Here is a 15,527-nt window from a genome sequence, read left to right as displayed (position 1 = left end):
GCCCCCCAGAGTGCCACTGAATTGTGCATGTGGTTCTCATCCCCCCCTAAGGCCGCTGAAGTATACAAAAGAGCAAGCTAGTCCACCACACCTTAAAGCCATTTTTATTAAGCTTCCTCTGCCCCCATTTCTTTCAAATGAGTCAACCAGTGAAGTCAGCAGGTGCCCACTCAGCTCTGCTGGGAGGGGACCCGGCCCTCCGTGTTCCTTCCTAGAGGAAGGTGATGAGGCAGGAAGAGCATTCACGGCCATACCCTTCTGCACAGGACAAAGCCTTTCCCCACTTAGCTCACTAGCCCCATCCCACCATGGGCACGGAGGGGCGCTAGGGATGATAATCTCCCGTTTACAGGTGATGGATTGAAGCTCTGCTGGGTGTTGGGGGAAAATCACACAGTTGGAAGGCGGCAGAGCCAGATGTGAAAGCGACATGGCCCCGTCTTTAACAGCCCCCCAGAGCTCTGTGCAGGTGGCCCACGGACAGCACTTGGAAAACTACCGTGCTGCGTTGCTGTCACCTTGCCATGTCAGGCAACTTTGAGTCATTTTCTGGGGCTACCATCCCCAAGATGCTCAGTCTTGGGGCAGAACGTGTAATTAATGAGGGCTGGACAGCAGCCAGCGCCTAAAGCTGCCTGAGATCGAGATGCTGGCAGTGTGGAGAGGGCAGCATTCTCGGCCAGCTGGGAGAGCCAGGCTTGCTTCCTGGGCTATGGGCACTGGGGTGAACTTTAAAAGAAGGAGGATATTCTAGTGCAGGGGACAGTAGCGGTGAGAAGGCAGAGGTGAAGGGAAATGCCTTGGGGTAGGCGCTATCACAGTCAGGAGGCTGGGAATCCCCATGAGGACATCCATGCTAAAAGAGGCGCCGTCCACTAGAGTAGCCAAGCAAACTGTCACGCTACAAGGCCCAGACGCAGAGCACACACAACTGGGGATACTGGTCCTCTCGCACAGCCCAACAGTGGTAATGAGTAATGGTACTTCTGTGCCAAGGCCTGGTGTGGGCACTTTTTTCACCTTGGCTCGTTAATCCTTGTCCCTGTTCTTATGAGGAAGGCAGCCACGATTGTCTTCGCTGCAGACAAAGGGATCAGAAAACACCACAGCGCTAGAACATGGCAGAGCTGCAGAAGCCATATTCTGAGCACTCTGCTTCCTGCCTCCAAGCCTTTGGGCAGTGAAGAGCCTGAGAGCCTCCTCTCCTATATAAGGCACTAGGCTCTTCTCCATAGCTGACCATTCCCCCCTTCACTCTGTGTCCCCTTACAAGCTCAGTGTGGCTGCCCTCCCCTCTCCTTCCCCCTCCTGCCCAAAGCTCTCCTGGGTCTGTGTGTTAGGATGCTGGCTTCCCACCTCTTCTCTTCCTTTTGGTCCTGGGAAGAAACCCACAGGTCTTCAAGGGACTTCACTGTTCACAGAACTGGACATGAGCCAAAGACAATGGCGGAGAGTACCCGGGGGTTCCTGGCTCCCTGCTGAGGTTCCCGTAGATGATCCCAAGGAGAGGCCTGGTCAGGAGAAAGGCCCTGAACAGCGTGTCCAGGTGGATCAGCAAGCCAGGAGCAGGGCCAGGCCAGGCCACAGGACGCCGAGCTGCCTTCTGCCAGCTCCAGAAGCCACCTTTGCTTGGAGTGGAGCTAAACAATGAGCTCACTGCTTCCCCGCTGCTGAAGGGACCAGGACCTGAGGAAGGAGCTGGGGGCAACCTGGCTTTCTCCTGTCAGCCTGCCCTTCTCAGCAGAAGGCCAGCCCAGGCTTCTGGCCAACGTTGCAATTATCTTGCCCATCCCCCATTCCTCTCTGTTGATCAAGGGGTGGCTTCATGGTGATACTGTTGGTGTCAAGGGAGAGTCAGCCTAGGTCTGGCTTGTACAGTCTTCTCTTTTAACCGAGGCCTTACTCAGAAAGGCCAGACAACTCCCACCCTCATCTGACCCTCCAGGGACCTGATGGGCTGGCTGGCAGCTCTATCAGGGATACTAGAGCCAGAGTAGGCAGCAACGCTTCTGAGTCCTGGTGGACTTCGAGGTGGAAAGGGACTGAGACATGCCTAGGGTGGGGAGATAAGGGGAAGGTTTCTGGGATAAACAAATGCCAGAGACTAAGCAGGAGCCCATAGCTGAGCAGAGAAGCGTCAGAACTATGGATACAACGCCCTGCCCAACTCCTTGGTCCTAGCATTTCTTTCCAATACTATGGTTACTTAATCTCTACAAATTCAGGCCCTGCCCTACCCAAGAGGAATTGATGGTAGCTAGCTTTAAGAGAATCTGGTTGCTGACACCCCGCCAACCTTTCTGGGCTTGTTCTAGTCCAGCTCACATCTTTTGTGCTGTAGCAACAGAGAAACCCTTCCCAGATAAGCTGGGCATTTTACCCCTGTGAGCCATGCTGTCCTCAGCAACCAACGAAGCAGGTCCAGTTTCTCCTTTCTACAAATGAGCACGTTGAGGTTCGGGTGTTGGCCCATGTTCAGAAAGCTTGCCAGGGTGGCACAAAAATGAGGACAACCTGTCCCATCTCAGGGGTGCTCAAAACCCCCACAGCGTGCTGCCCCTGGGTCCCGCACCAGGATTGGGTTCCCACCTGTTCTTGATGCCTCACTCACCTCAACACCAGGCCTCCTGAAGATAACTACCAACCAGAAACCCCAAGGATTTTCTCTTGTCTTGCTACAGCTTCCTTGATTCTGCCCATCAGTACCCCCGTTACCTGCGCCCCACCCTCTGAACTGATCCTACTGGTCTACCTGCCTCAGGCCTCCTTTGCTTCTAATCCTCCCTCCAGTGGCAACCGGGTGACTTCATCATCCCACCTCCTCTCCTGCTATCCCTGACCCCCACACCTCCCCAAAGCCAAGAACCTGATCCAAATTCCTTTGTAGGGCATCACGGAGCCCTGCTTGCCAGCCTGGCTGACCTCATCTCTCCCTGGCCCTCGCCTTGTACTTTGTTCTAGAGCCAAGTGGAATGAACTGCTCGTCCCTGGGCCTGCCTTGCAGCAGTCCCTCTGCCAGGAATGCCACTCCACCCTCTTCCTCCCAAGCCCTGAGTCTATTCTTCAGACCAGTTCTTTGCTTTCAAGACTCAGCTTAAGCCTTGCCCTGATGGCCCCCTCCCTGAGCATCTTCCTCCAATCCAAACGGGACTTAGTAGCACAGCCATGCAGTCCCAGCTACTTGAGGCAGGAGGACTGCAAGTTCGAGACCTCAAAAGAAAAAGAAAAAGAGGTCTGGGGATGTTGCTCAGTGTTATATGCAAGGCCCAAAGGTTTGATCCTTAATACCGTAAAAAAAAAAAAAAAAAAAAAAAGTTCTCACCCTTTCTACATCTGCTAGAGTACCTGAGGGCCTGGACGCTGTGTAGCCGCTGCAACTTCTGCATGGACCCCTGTGCACCAAGAGCGACATAGGCAAAGGCTGTGTTTGAGTTCTCTGATTCCCCAGCATACCCCAGCAGAAGGGCAGGGGCCAGGGAATTGCTAAGTGCTTGAGCTACTAAGGAACTGACTGACTAACACCAAATGGTGCCCTGGGCACCTCCTATGTCCCTCTCCGCAGGCAATGACCTGTTCCTGGTGGCTGTGCATGAACTGGGCCATGCCCTGGGCCTGGAGCATTCCAATGACCCCAGTGCCATCATGGCGCCCTTCTACCAATACATGGAGACGCACAACTTCAAGCTGCCCCAGGATGATCTCCAGGGCATCCAGAAGATTTACGGTGTGTGCGGCAGGGGAGGGGGGCCGCTACTGTGAGAATGGCGTGGCAGGTTGGGGGCTCGGAGCTCCCAGTGCTGCTGCTGAGTCTCCGTTCTGACCTTTAGGAAGTCCTCTAGCACACGGGGAAACTACAGGAGGGGGGCTTGAACTGGGACTGGGAAGGGCAAAGTGAGGTGAGGCCCACTCACTCCCTCTTTCCTACCCGTTTCCACCTGCCTTCCTGTCACGTCCTGTCCTCCATTACCTGCCTCCACCAGAAAGGGACCGGGACCACTCCTGGGCGCCTCTAACCTAGGCGAGTCATACATCTGCCTGAGTGATGGTGGCAAGTTTTATAGCCAGAGCTGTGATCTTAGGGCAAATGAGAAGCCAGCCTGCTGTCCTAACAAGATATGAAAAGCCTACCATGGGTCATGCTGGCGCAGAGGTTCTAGTCAGGTTGGTTGAAACAGGAAGACCAGTTCATCTGAGTGAATGGTGGTCAACAAAGCATGGGAACAGGGCTTCCTCTGGAGGAGGCGCAGCAACCAAAGCCCTGGACCACAACAGGTGAAACAGCATGAGGCAGGATGGGCAGGCATCCTTCTAAAGGTGGGATGGCCAGGATCTACTGTCAGATCAGATTCGGGGGTGAGGGGAAGAAGGAGCAGGTCACGATAACACCACGAGTTCTGTCTTTGCTGTGGGCGCAGCTCAGCTGGTAAAGTGCTCGCCTAGCACACAGGAAGCGCTACATTCGATCCCCAGACCCACATACGTGGCAGCATACACCTATAATCCCAGCCTTCTAGAGGTAGAGTCAGGAGGACCAGAACCTCAGATTCATCCCTTTGCTACATAAGGAGTTTGAGGCCAGCCAGTGACACAAGATCCTGTCTTAAAAAAAATAAATAAATAAAGCGTGGGGCGGGAGTGCCCTGGACTTTGTAATTGTAGAATGGGATTTCTCAGTCTGCAGCCCACAGGCTGGGTGGATATTCACTTGGGGGCCTTTAGGGCACAACACATAGCTACTAGTTATAAACAGCTATTGAAGTCCGTGAGCCAGGTGACAGTGGTGGTGGTGGGAGAGGAGGAGGAGGAGGCATTGGAGGTGCACGCAGGAGGATCTCTGAGCTTGAGGCTAACCTAGTCTACAGAATGAATTTCAGAACAGCCAGAGCTGCCACACAGAAAAACCAGGTCTTGAAAAAAAAATTTTTTTTAATTTATAATATTTACACTGAAGTTTCAGCTCCTCAGCCACTAAGAACTAGTGACTCGCTTTAAGTACTCAATAGCCACCTACACATGTGGCCAGAGGCAACTGTACTGACAGTGAAAACAGAGAGCATTTCTATTGCCGCAGAATGCCACAGGGCAGCTCTGAGGGTCTCTAGAGCCAGGTACCCAGATAAGCCCCTGAGAGCAAAGACTCTCAACTAGGTTGTCCTTGGGAATCATCTTAGGAATCTTATATAAAAAAACACTGACACCCAGCCCTCACCCCAAACATTTGAGTGAGTCCATCTGGGGAGCTTTCTGAAGATCTGGAGTTGTAAAATTCTCCTAGGTGAGCCTCATGAGCGGCCCAAGTTGAGAGGGGAGGAGGAAAAGAGACTCTACAATATCCAGTCTTTGAGTAGGGCAGACACCTCTAGCAATAGAGGTTAATAGAGAAGAAAAACCAGGAGTGCAGAGCCCTGGAAAAGGAGGAACGAGGTTCAAGGCAGATGCTTCCAGAATCTTGGTATCAGTGGGCTTCACCTGAGACCTTGAAGACATGCTGTCTGGCTCCAGCTCTGGCCCTCTGAGTCACAACCTGCATTACCAAGATTCCTGAGATGATTCATTTCATCAACAAAGTTTGAGTTGATAACTGTTGGATTCCAAAATACAGAGGTCACCAGTGATCTTGGCACGTGGCTTGGGTGGAAAATGGAGCTGAAGCCATGTGGAAGCTGGCTCAAGTGTGAGAGTGGTCAGAAGTTAGAATCTAGCCTGTGTGAAGGAGAGCAGCAAAGGAGGGTGTGGGACACTGGCCCTAAGGTTTTTGTCTTAAGAAGGGGGAAGATACCAGACTTGGGGATGAGAAAATGAAGGTCCCCATCTGGTGGATGTCTCCATCTGTTTTCTCAAAGCCTGGGAAGTTAAGTCAGGGAGAAGGGAGAGGGAACAGGAAGTCAGAGGGACAGGCTGGACTTGGAGCTGGGCAATGGCAGATGACAGAAGGGAAGCTCTGGGCCGTCCCTAAGATCCAACCCCTCTCTCCAGGACCCCCAGCTGAGCCTCTGGAGCCCACAAGGCCTCTTCCTACACTCCCGGTCCGCAGGATCCATTCACCGTCTGAGAGGAAACATGAGCGGCAGCCCAGGCCCCCTCGGCCACCTCTGGGGGACCGACCATCCACTCCAGGTGCCAAACCCAACATCTGCGACGGCAACTTCAACACGGTGGCCCTCTTCCGGGGCGAGATGTTTGTGTTTAAGGTATGGCTAGTGGATCCGTGCCGCCCAGAGCGTCCCTTTCCCCACCATGGAGCGGGGCAAGCTCCTGCTCTGTAATAAGGCCACTGCGGGCCCTGGATAGGAGCTGGTGGAGTGGCCAGGACCCAGAGTCTCTACTGGCACTGACAAGTCAGTCAGCTTGGTTCTACAAGGTGACAGGGGAAGACTGGTGAACTGACAGCTCCCAAGGAGCCAGTGTGCAGGAAAATGCTGGCGATGGGGGTGGGATGGAATAGGGGGGTGTCTGTGACCTTGGACAAGTCACCTTCCTTCCTCAGACCTCAGCTATCCAACCTGAGGGAATCATTCCTCTGGTAAAAGCTGTGTGTGAAGACCCATGGCTATGAAGATGCAGAGCAGTGGCTGGTCGGGGGTGGCAGAGTCTACAGCTCCTCCTGCCAGGGCAAGAGTGATGGGCACAGGCCAGGCTACATCGTGTTGCCTGCCCTGAGTCAAGGGTTGGCTGTGCACAGTGCACAGCAGCCTACGTATCCGTGGGGAAGCAGATCCTGAGAGGGAGCTAGAATGAATGGTTAAGGAGTACCTTTAGAATCAACAGCGGCAGGCGGGAGGTGCAGGAAGCCCATCAAGACAGGGAGAAGCTGAAGAGACATACATCTGGTGCCAGAGCAGCCCCTTATGGGAAGCGCTGGAGCCAGGATGGCCCATCCATCCATGTTGGATGCAAAATGAAACTGAAGCCATCACCAAAGAGCTGAAGGCTGCCTGCTGGTACATCCTAGCCACTAGGAAAATATCCGTTACCAAATGGGAGACGGACAACAGGTCTCTATGACACTGGGTGGCAGAGGAAGGCTACCCCATTTTCTTCCCTAAGGTCTCCCCAGTTTTGCCTCCCACTAAGCGACTGGCTTCAGCATGTCCCTTGGCTTCCTAGACTGTACATGTATCAGACTGACTTGACAGAGCTGTGCAAGTCAGAAAAAAACTATGTTAAAAACTGGGCCAGAAAGCGCTTTGTAAAAACCCTTTTAAAATGCTGGAGCGATGCCTCAGTGGTTAAAGAGCACTTACCGCTCTCGCAGAGGACCCGAGTTCAGTTCCCAGTACCCATGTGGTGGCTCACAAGTGCTTCAAACCAGTTCCAGAGAATCCAACGCCCTCTTCTGATGTCTGCAGCCTCACACCTGACGTGCATGCATGCATTCAGGCGCACACCCATACGCACAAAGGAGTTTTTAAAACATTCTAGGTTGTACTACCTTCTGAGTCATGTTTCTACTGTAGCACTGGCATTTCCTCCCAATCAAGGGTTCGCAGGCAAGTGTGGGCTTTAGCATCCTCTTTAGCATGCTGGGGTTCCCACCAGGCCTGGGCCAAGCCCTACAGTTATCTGTAACTTTCTGCTGCCCTCCCGTGGCCACTCCAAACCTTGGCAGTCTCTTTGTAGCCTTTCCACAACCTCTCCCACACCCATCTGCTGCGTGTCTCAGAGTCTTGGGCAGCAGGAGGTTTAAATGAAGAGTTACATCCTGTCTTTTAGGAGTTGGAGGCAGCAGATGGACGGACTCTATGGGAGGTTGGGAGGCTGAACCCCGGGGCTGGTGCTGGGTTGTTGGGCCTGAGCCCTGGGGCTGAGATCACTGAAATCAGAGGTAGACCTGCCACCTGCCTCTCCTCCCTCTCTCCCCCACAGGATCGCTGGTTCTGGCGCCTGCGCAATAACCGGGTGCAGGAGGGCTACCCCATGCAGATTGAGCAGTTCTGGAAGGGCCTGCCCGCCCGCATAGATGCAGCCTATGAAAGGGCTGATGGAAGATTTGTCTTCTTTAAAGGTAACTTAGGCATGTCCGTGACCTTTCTGAGGCTTCCTTTTTCCTGTCTAAACCAGAAGAGGGGGGTAGGAAACAGACGCCCTCCACGGGCACTGCTGACACTGACTCCTGAAGGGTCAGAGCCCTGCAGAAAGGAAATATACCATCTGGGAAAACCAAGCCTCAGAAGTGCCAATGTTGCTGGGGTAAAAAACTCTATCCACACTGGGTACAGGGTAAGACAAGGCAGACCGCCCAGCACTCCAAGAGAAGGTCATCCTCTCAGTTCTCAAAGAGCCCAGACATAGCAGGCCACAGGATAGAGAGAGGGAGAGGGGGTGAAGGAGGCTGGCATGCCCAGCCGGGGCCAGCTATGCTCCGAGTTGTTTCACTCTGGTGACCCTGACTCGGCCCTGCCTAAGCTGGGTAAAATACAGACAGTGAAATGCAAGGCAGGCATTCAGGGAACAGAACAACATGGCCGAATAGGGAGTGATGGAGTATGGGAGACACTCAGAGGACTCAGAAGCTCACCCCACATCCACTGAGGGCCCAGCACAGAAAGCTAGAAGTCGTATGAGGGCAGTTCCTGAGGAGTTGTGGTGGCTGGGCCAGGATTTGGCCTGGACCTGTCAGGCCAAGGCCGGAAACTCACGGCAGGTTTCTGGGTAACACAGAACCGTGGGAGAGGTGGTGTGCAGTAAGGCAGGGAGGGTATTTCAAAGAGTGTCACCCACAAGGCCCATGCCAGAGAGCAGGGGACCACTGTGAGAAGCCTGGGGCCTCATGACTGGCTGAGTACAGAGAGGAAGGGAAGGGGCTCAGAGATGAGGCTGGCACTTCTCTTAGGGATGCTGGGAGGTAGGAAGGGGATGAAAGCTGAAAATGGAGCCCTTCCAGTAGGGACAAGGAGCTCTGAAAACCCGATTCTGAGCAGCCAGGGACCACGGGAGAGCACAGGATGTAAAGGGTGGGGCTCTACCCTCAGGGTTAGGTGTACCACAGCAGAGGGAAGAGTATGAGGATCTGAGAGCCCGGAGTGATGTAAAGATGCAAAGCGTGGACGGAGTCCTGAGTGATGCGAGTTGTTTGACATGAGCCAGCCACAGCAAGGACTAAGGAGATGGAAAGTGACAACCTTCTCCCTATGGGTCAGGCTTAGAGTTGGCAAAGCCTTGTGAACCAAGTGCTTATGAACAGTTGACCAGTGAGTGCAGAAACTAGAAACGGCAGCTTCCTCCATCCAGAGGCTGCTCGCCCACAGCAGCTAACTCCTCCCCTGTTCCGAAGACGATGCACACGCTGAGGTTCTGGGTCATCACGGTAGCGAACATGGTTCCATCAGAACCCACAGTCCACCTGACCCCAGCTGTGGGGGGCAGTAGCGTGTGTATCACAGGGGTGGCCCAGATCACCAAAAATGAAAGAGGATCAAGACACGAGGGTAGCTAAGCAGGTCGGCTACACCTGTAATCCCAGCACTTGGGAAGCAGAGGCAGGAGGATCACTGCAAGTTTGAGGCCAGTCTGGTCTACATAATGAATTCCAGGCTAGCCAGGGAATTAAAAAAAAAAAAAAGTCTCAAAACGGAACATGGAAACAAAGATAATGGGGACAAGAGGGCCTGCATGGCATGGCACACATTGCTCAAAAATCTATGATTGGCTTTTTGCTCTTTATGACTGAAGATGGGCAAGTGGGACCTCACTCCAGCACTGAGCGGCTCCTGAAGGCTGAGTCTGTACTCCCTTTCCTGCAGGTGACAAGTACTGGGTGTTCAAAGAAGTGACGGTGGAACCTGGGTACCCACATAGCCTGGGAGAGTTGGGAAGCTGCCTGCCCCGTGAAGGAATTGACACGGCTCTGCGTTGGGAACCTGTGGGCAAAACCTACTTTTTCAAAGGCGAACGGTATTGGCGCTACAGTGAGGAGCGGCGAGCCACAGACCCTGGCTACCCCAAGCCCATCACCGTGTGGAAGGGCATTCCGCAGGCTCCGCAAGGGGCCTTCATCAGCAAGGAAGGATGTATGTAAGGGCCAAGCTGAGGTGGGAATGGGGAGTTAGCTTTATGTGTTTCTCGGGGCCTACACATATTCTCTGGGTATCTAGATTTGAGTGATGTAACTCGCCAGCAGACAACTGCTCCAGATGGACAGTGCTCACATAGTTGACTTACCTTGCAGTGATGGGTAGGGGTGGTTCAAAGGTGCTTTCTCATGGGTTTTGAAGGCTAGATTGGCAATCCCCGCTTTGTGCCATCAGGTCTCCCTACCAGCTTAGAAGCTTCTCAGGGGAGGCTCAGGCTTTCCCAAGTCCAGGGCAAGCATCCATGACTGCCTATTGATCTGGCTAAAAGTATTTGACCAGGGCTGACTGGGGTCACAGACGCCCTCTACCTCTCTCTATGGCAGTGGGCAAGTCATGGAACTTTTCTCCTTCTGTTATCCATGAAATAGGAATGATCCCAGCACTTACCTTTGGGCTGGGCGATAAAAGATTAATAGGGTCAATAGAAAGCACTTAGCATAATGCCCGATTCGTGGTCTACGCTATGTCAAAGTTTTAGCCACCCTCCTCATCATCTCATTAGCATTTCAGTTTGGGTAAAAATGACAGGAGTCAGTCCTTCGATGCTTGGTAATTACTGAGAGCCAGCTTGTGTGGGAGGGGCTCAGGACAGAAGCAGTGAGTAAGACTTGCATGGTCCTTGGTCCAGGAACAGAAAATAAGGCTGCAACAAAAGGTAAACTAGAAACAAGGCAGAGGACACCACTGTTTAGTGGCTTTAAAATGTGATCCTTTACACACGTGGTCTCCCTCTTTGGGGAGCCTCAGAGACAGGTGACATCAAAGACCTCAACCAATGAAAGTCCTGGGGAGCCAGCCAATGAGGAGAGTCTAAGTGAGCTGCTTTGCTGTCAGCAGACTGCCTGGGTTGCTAAGGCTGTTGCTGGGAGCCTTAAGGGAGCTGCCCAGGGAGCAATTGGCAGAGCTTCCTGGCCTACCTCCTGCCTCCTTTCCTTCTAGTCATCAAAGTCACTAGAAGGGTCCTTAAAAAATTGTATCTGTGTTGCAGAGTGATATATGCCAAGCCTAGAAACTCCCCCCCCCAAAAAAAAAAATCTGTAACTGCGGAGCCATGGTGTCTGCAGCTCAACTCCCATTGGCTTGGGGAGAGAGCTCGACTGAGATCCTAGAGCTATGGAGACTGCACAGTGCAAACGTCTGACCTGACCCTTATAGGAAGCCTGGGACAGTGTGACAGAGCTGTTTCCTGACTAAGAACGATCCAGCCTGGGCAGCGTAAATTACTGCATTGCCAGCTCCACTCAAAATCCCTTGCTGTTTCCCCAGCACCTCTGAACTAACAAGTGGGGCGCCCCACATCTTGGGGGACCCTCTCTGCTGTGTTGGTTACTGAGCAATCGGTGGAGCGCCGCACTCACCCAATCCAGGGGGCCACCCTCCACCACTTGTGCCAATTTGAGCTCCTGTCTTGCACACTGCTGCAGCAGCCCAGGTCCCTATTAGTCCAGAGCAGGTGCTAGGAGCATCCTGGGAGTGGTGGTGCCTGAGTCCTTCCCATTTCCGCAGATTACACCTACTTCTACAAAGGTCGGGACTACTGGAAGTTTGACAACCAGAAACTGAGCGTGGAGCCAGGCTACCCACGCAACATCCTGCGCGACTGGATGGGCTGCAAGCAGAAGGAGGTAGAGCGGCGAAAGGAGAGGAGGCTGCCCCAGGATGACGTGGACATCATGGTGACCATCGACGACGTGCCGGGTTCCGTGAACGCTGTGGCTGTGGTTGTCCCCTGCACCCTGTCCCTCTGCCTCCTGGTGCTGCTCTACACTATCTTCCAGTTCAAGAACAAGGCGGGTCCTCAGCCCGTCACCTACTATAAGCGGCCAGTCCAGGAGTGGGTATGAGCAGCCCAGAGCCCTCTCTGTCTACTCAGTCTGGCCAGCCAGGCCCTTCCTCACCAGGGTCTGAGGGGCAGCTCTAGCCACTGCCCACCGGGGCCAGCAGGGCCCTAGGCCAGGTTCATGTGTAGCTGAAGTGGTGGGTGCATTGGTCTAGGCTGAGTGTGGGGCAGGGAGTGATGGTGGCTGTGTCCCAGGCTGGGTAGCTGGCACCCAGCTGTCAGCCTTCTGTCCTGGGTACACCACTCTCTACTCAAGGGAATAGGCCAGGCTCTGTCATGAGGCAAGGATCGTGCCAGGAGGTGCCCCTGAGGTCACTGCATCCTGCAGTGTCTGCAAGGTACTGCAGCTCCAGTCCTGGCTGGGACCCAGTCCTCTGAGGCAAGCCAGCACTAGCTCTCAACCCCGCCCCCCCGCCCCAAGATGCCACCAACCCCAGTCCCTCTGCCAACACCTGCTGGTCAGATGTCCCCTCACCCCTACCCACTATCCTCCAAGGCTACAGTGCCCCTGCTGCCAACACAGTGGGCAAAAGCCTAGGTTTCCCCTGCTAGCCAATAGCAGATTCCTCAGGAAACCTGCTCTGCTTGTCAGGTCTCCTCTGAGACCCAGGATTTAGGGTCACATGCTGCAGGCAAGGCTGTGGCCCAGCTGGATCTCACAAAGACCCAGCTGTCATGTCGTGAATATTTAAATGTCCTGTCACTACTGTTTAAAGTCCCATTTTGCAAAGGCTACTTGAGGCTTTCGGTCGACTAGAGGTGGCTGTCTTGGTGATGAGGCCAGTGTGGTGGCCCTTCCCCAGGCACTAAGGACCATGGTGCTGCAAAGGCCACGCTAGCATCCTGAGAGTAGCGGTTGCCCTGTGCAGGAGGTTCAACAGCTTGGGCAGGAGCTGACCCTGGTTCTAGAGGCAGATCCAAGGTTGTGACCATCTTCTACTCCCCTTCGGTTAATGTCCCCACCCTGCTCCAGCCTGTCTTTTGTGCCCTGGGGGCTCAGCCTGACTGGTTAGGTAAAGCAGAGATGGTTCTAGAGCCACCACTGTCATAGCCTCAGAGTAAGGGACCAGGGAAGTCACATCCCCAGGCAACTCAATTTCTCAGCCTGGAGGCCACGTTTGCACTCCTACCTTGACCCTGGCACCCCAGCTCACTTGGCCCATCTTCCTGCACTGCTCCTAGGAAAAGGGTACCTCATGCTGGTAGCAGCCCCGAGCTTAGGGGTTTCCCCTCACCCCTACCCCATCCCACATTATGATTTATCCCAAGGCCCTTTATATCTGACAGGAGTTCCCAGGCCTTGGCACAGTTGCTCCAGCCTGGCAACCATGCTTGTCAGTAGGCAAGATCAGTGGATGCAGTGATGCTCGCTGGCTCTCTGCCAAGCCCCCATCGGTAAGAGGCAGCTGTCGGGGTGCTAGTGGGTCAGACACCAACCCTGGCCTCCGAGCCTACACAGGCCATGGCCCTGCCCTGTGGCCTCTGGGATTTGGGTCAGCTTGCCCTGTAGCACAGACAGGGACTCTTGCTGCCCTGGGAGCTGTTGAGTAAAATCTCTTGTCCCAGAAACATCTATCTGGGTCCACTGTATCCCATCATCACCATCCCGTTTCTTCTCATTTCGGCCAAGGGCAGGCTCCCTGGGGCAGGCGGGGAACAGCTGCAGATTTAGTGATTCATAGGTTTGTACAGTGTTTTATACTTTGCAAAGCACTTTGTTAGCTCACGCCTGCCCACTCACATGAAAGCCCTGTAGGCCCTGAGGCTGAGGGGAAGGCTCACCTTGTTCTCAGATGAAGCACAGGTCTTGGTATCTGCCCCTGCCATCCCGTGGCCCTGGCTGTGGGCCCTTCTAGTCCTCTCTTCCAGGCCACTCTCCCCATCTCCCAGGCCCTCTCCTCAGGTTGGTGCTCTCACTTCCTGAAAGCTCTAGGCCCCGCAGGCTCCCTGCTGGCTCCTGGTACTCCAAGGCCAGTTGAGAGAGGGCAGGAGATGGAGGCAGGCAGCCCAGGCTGTGGATGGGAGGGATGCAGGGCCGGGCCCAGAGGGACTCAGCCTAGAGGCTTCCAATCTTGGACTCTTCTGCCTGCTGTCATCTGTTTGTCCATCACCCAGGTCAGAGCAGTCAGAGGGGCAAAGCATCGGGGCTTCCAGAGCTCTGTTTCCCCTCAGCCTGGGTGACATCACAGCATTTCAGTGTCGGTCACATTTTAAACTGATCAGCCTTTGTACAATGTTTTTTAAATCATTTCTAAATAAAACAGAAATACAGTGTCTTTTCCCTGGGGTGTGGGAACAAACATCAGGCTTTGGAGAGAAAAGGGTGCTTTGGGGGTACAATTCTGTCGTTGCCTCCTGAATCTTCTAATCAGCAATCAGACGTCCTCCCCCAGTGTGGGAGGGTCACTGCGGCAAAGCTTCTCTGGAGACAGGGCCTTGGCCTGGGCCACCTGCAGCAGCTCAGTTCTAGCGAGGGGAAAACCAGGAGTTGAACCATCAGAATCCTGCCAGGCCTTGCCTGGTCTCGGCTCTTCAGGCTCGGGAAGGCTGCCCCAGCACGGAGCTGGAAAGGGTCATGGGACTGAGCTGGTTTAGGGGCTGGCGAGGAAGGGAACAAGTCTGAGGTTGGGGAGCAGTCCTGTGAGGCCCTGTGGGACTTTCGGGCTCCACAATCTTTTTAGAATCTCTGACCAGAGTGAGGGAGTTCGACAGGAAATCATGGGGTGGAAGCCAGGCCAGGCCCAGGAGGGCAGAGGCCAGGAGTAGCCGGGTTAGTACCAGGACGTGCAGGCGATTAGGAAGCGCACGTCGTCCAGCGGCCCCCACGGGCCAGGTTCGGGCTGAGGCTGCTGCGGGCCCTGCGGCGCCGGAGGCTGGGACTGCGCGGGCTCCGGACCATCCTGGCCGCCACTGAGGAGAGCGCCCATGGTCTGTAACAGAAGTCCATCAGGTACAAGGCAAGAGCAGGCACCCCACCCGCCGCCACTACCACTCCACCCAGCCCTCACCTCCGGCAGCAAAGCGAAAGTGGATCCGCAGCGGAAGCCGAGCCAGTCGGGTGGTCAGGGAGGAGCAGCGTTATGACGCAGACAAACAGGAAAGAGGGCTCCGCACGCGAGGGGCGGGCCCAGTGAGCACGGTAAAGGGCGGGGACTGGCTAGCCACGCCCAGGGCCCCAGGCTCCGCCACACACATACCAAGGGCCTGCTAGAGCCAACCACAGGAGGCTGCGTAGCCTCCAAGGTAGCTACCCCATTGCCTCAAGGTCAGCGGGGGGGGGGGGGCCAGAATGCCCCTAAGCTGTGTACCGGTGGCCTCGCAAGGTGCTGGCCCAGGCGGGAGGGGCAGTGATTCTCATTGTGAAGCCAGAGGCAGAAGCGGAGTTAAAACGGAAACCCAGAGGCCAACATGACTTCCTCTTGTTCATCTCTTTTCTTGTTTGAGAGTTAGGGTCTCACTATGTATCCCTCCCTGCCTGTCCTACAACATGCTGTATAGCCAGGCTGGCCCCAAACTAGAGATCCACTCTGCCTCTGGGATTAGAGGTGTATACCACCACACCCTGCAGGCCTCCCAGCTCCTTGAGGGAAACCCTGCATATCAACCTCACCCAA

General features: G+C 54.6%; 2 protein-coding genes across 2 annotated transcripts; one reads left to right on the top strand and one right to left on the bottom strand.

Moving 5' to 3' along the window:
- The first annotated feature begins 1,733 nt into the window (after positions 1-1,733).
- Mmp24 (matrix metallopeptidase 24) lies at positions 1,734-12,525 on the top strand. Its single transcript, XM_055615387.1, has 5 exons — positions 1,734-3,724; positions 5,977-6,191; positions 7,867-8,005; positions 9,744-10,010; positions 11,580-12,525. The coding sequence occupies exons 1-5, from the start codon at positions 3,526-3,528 to the stop codon at positions 11,915-11,917; spliced, it is 1,158 nt and encodes a 385-aa protein (XP_055471362.1). The 5' UTR covers positions 1,734-3,525; the 3' UTR covers positions 11,918-12,525.
- A 1,591-nt stretch (positions 12,526-14,116) lies between these two features.
- Positions 14,117-15,009, bottom strand: Mmp24os (MMP24 opposite strand). Its single transcript, XM_055615388.1, has 2 exons — positions 14,922-15,009; positions 14,117-14,843 (listed from the first exon to the last, which is right to left on the bottom strand). Exon 2 carries the CDS (start codon positions 14,838-14,840, stop codon positions 14,685-14,687), a length of 156 nt encoding a protein of 51 aa, XP_055471363.1. The 5' UTR covers positions 14,841-14,843; positions 14,922-15,009; the 3' UTR covers positions 14,117-14,684.
- Between the last annotated feature and the right edge of the window lie 518 nt (positions 15,010-15,527).

Source organism: Psammomys obesus, unplaced genomic scaffold (genome assembly GCF_907164565.1).
Source record: "Psammomys obesus unplaced genomic scaffold, mPsaObe1.curated_primary_1811, whole genome shotgun sequence".
Classification (NCBI taxonomy): domain Eukaryota; kingdom Metazoa; phylum Chordata; class Mammalia; order Rodentia; family Muridae; genus Psammomys; species Psammomys obesus.
The sequence above is the reverse complement of the archived record's forward strand: the minus strand, read 5'-3'. Positions and strand labels throughout refer to the sequence as shown.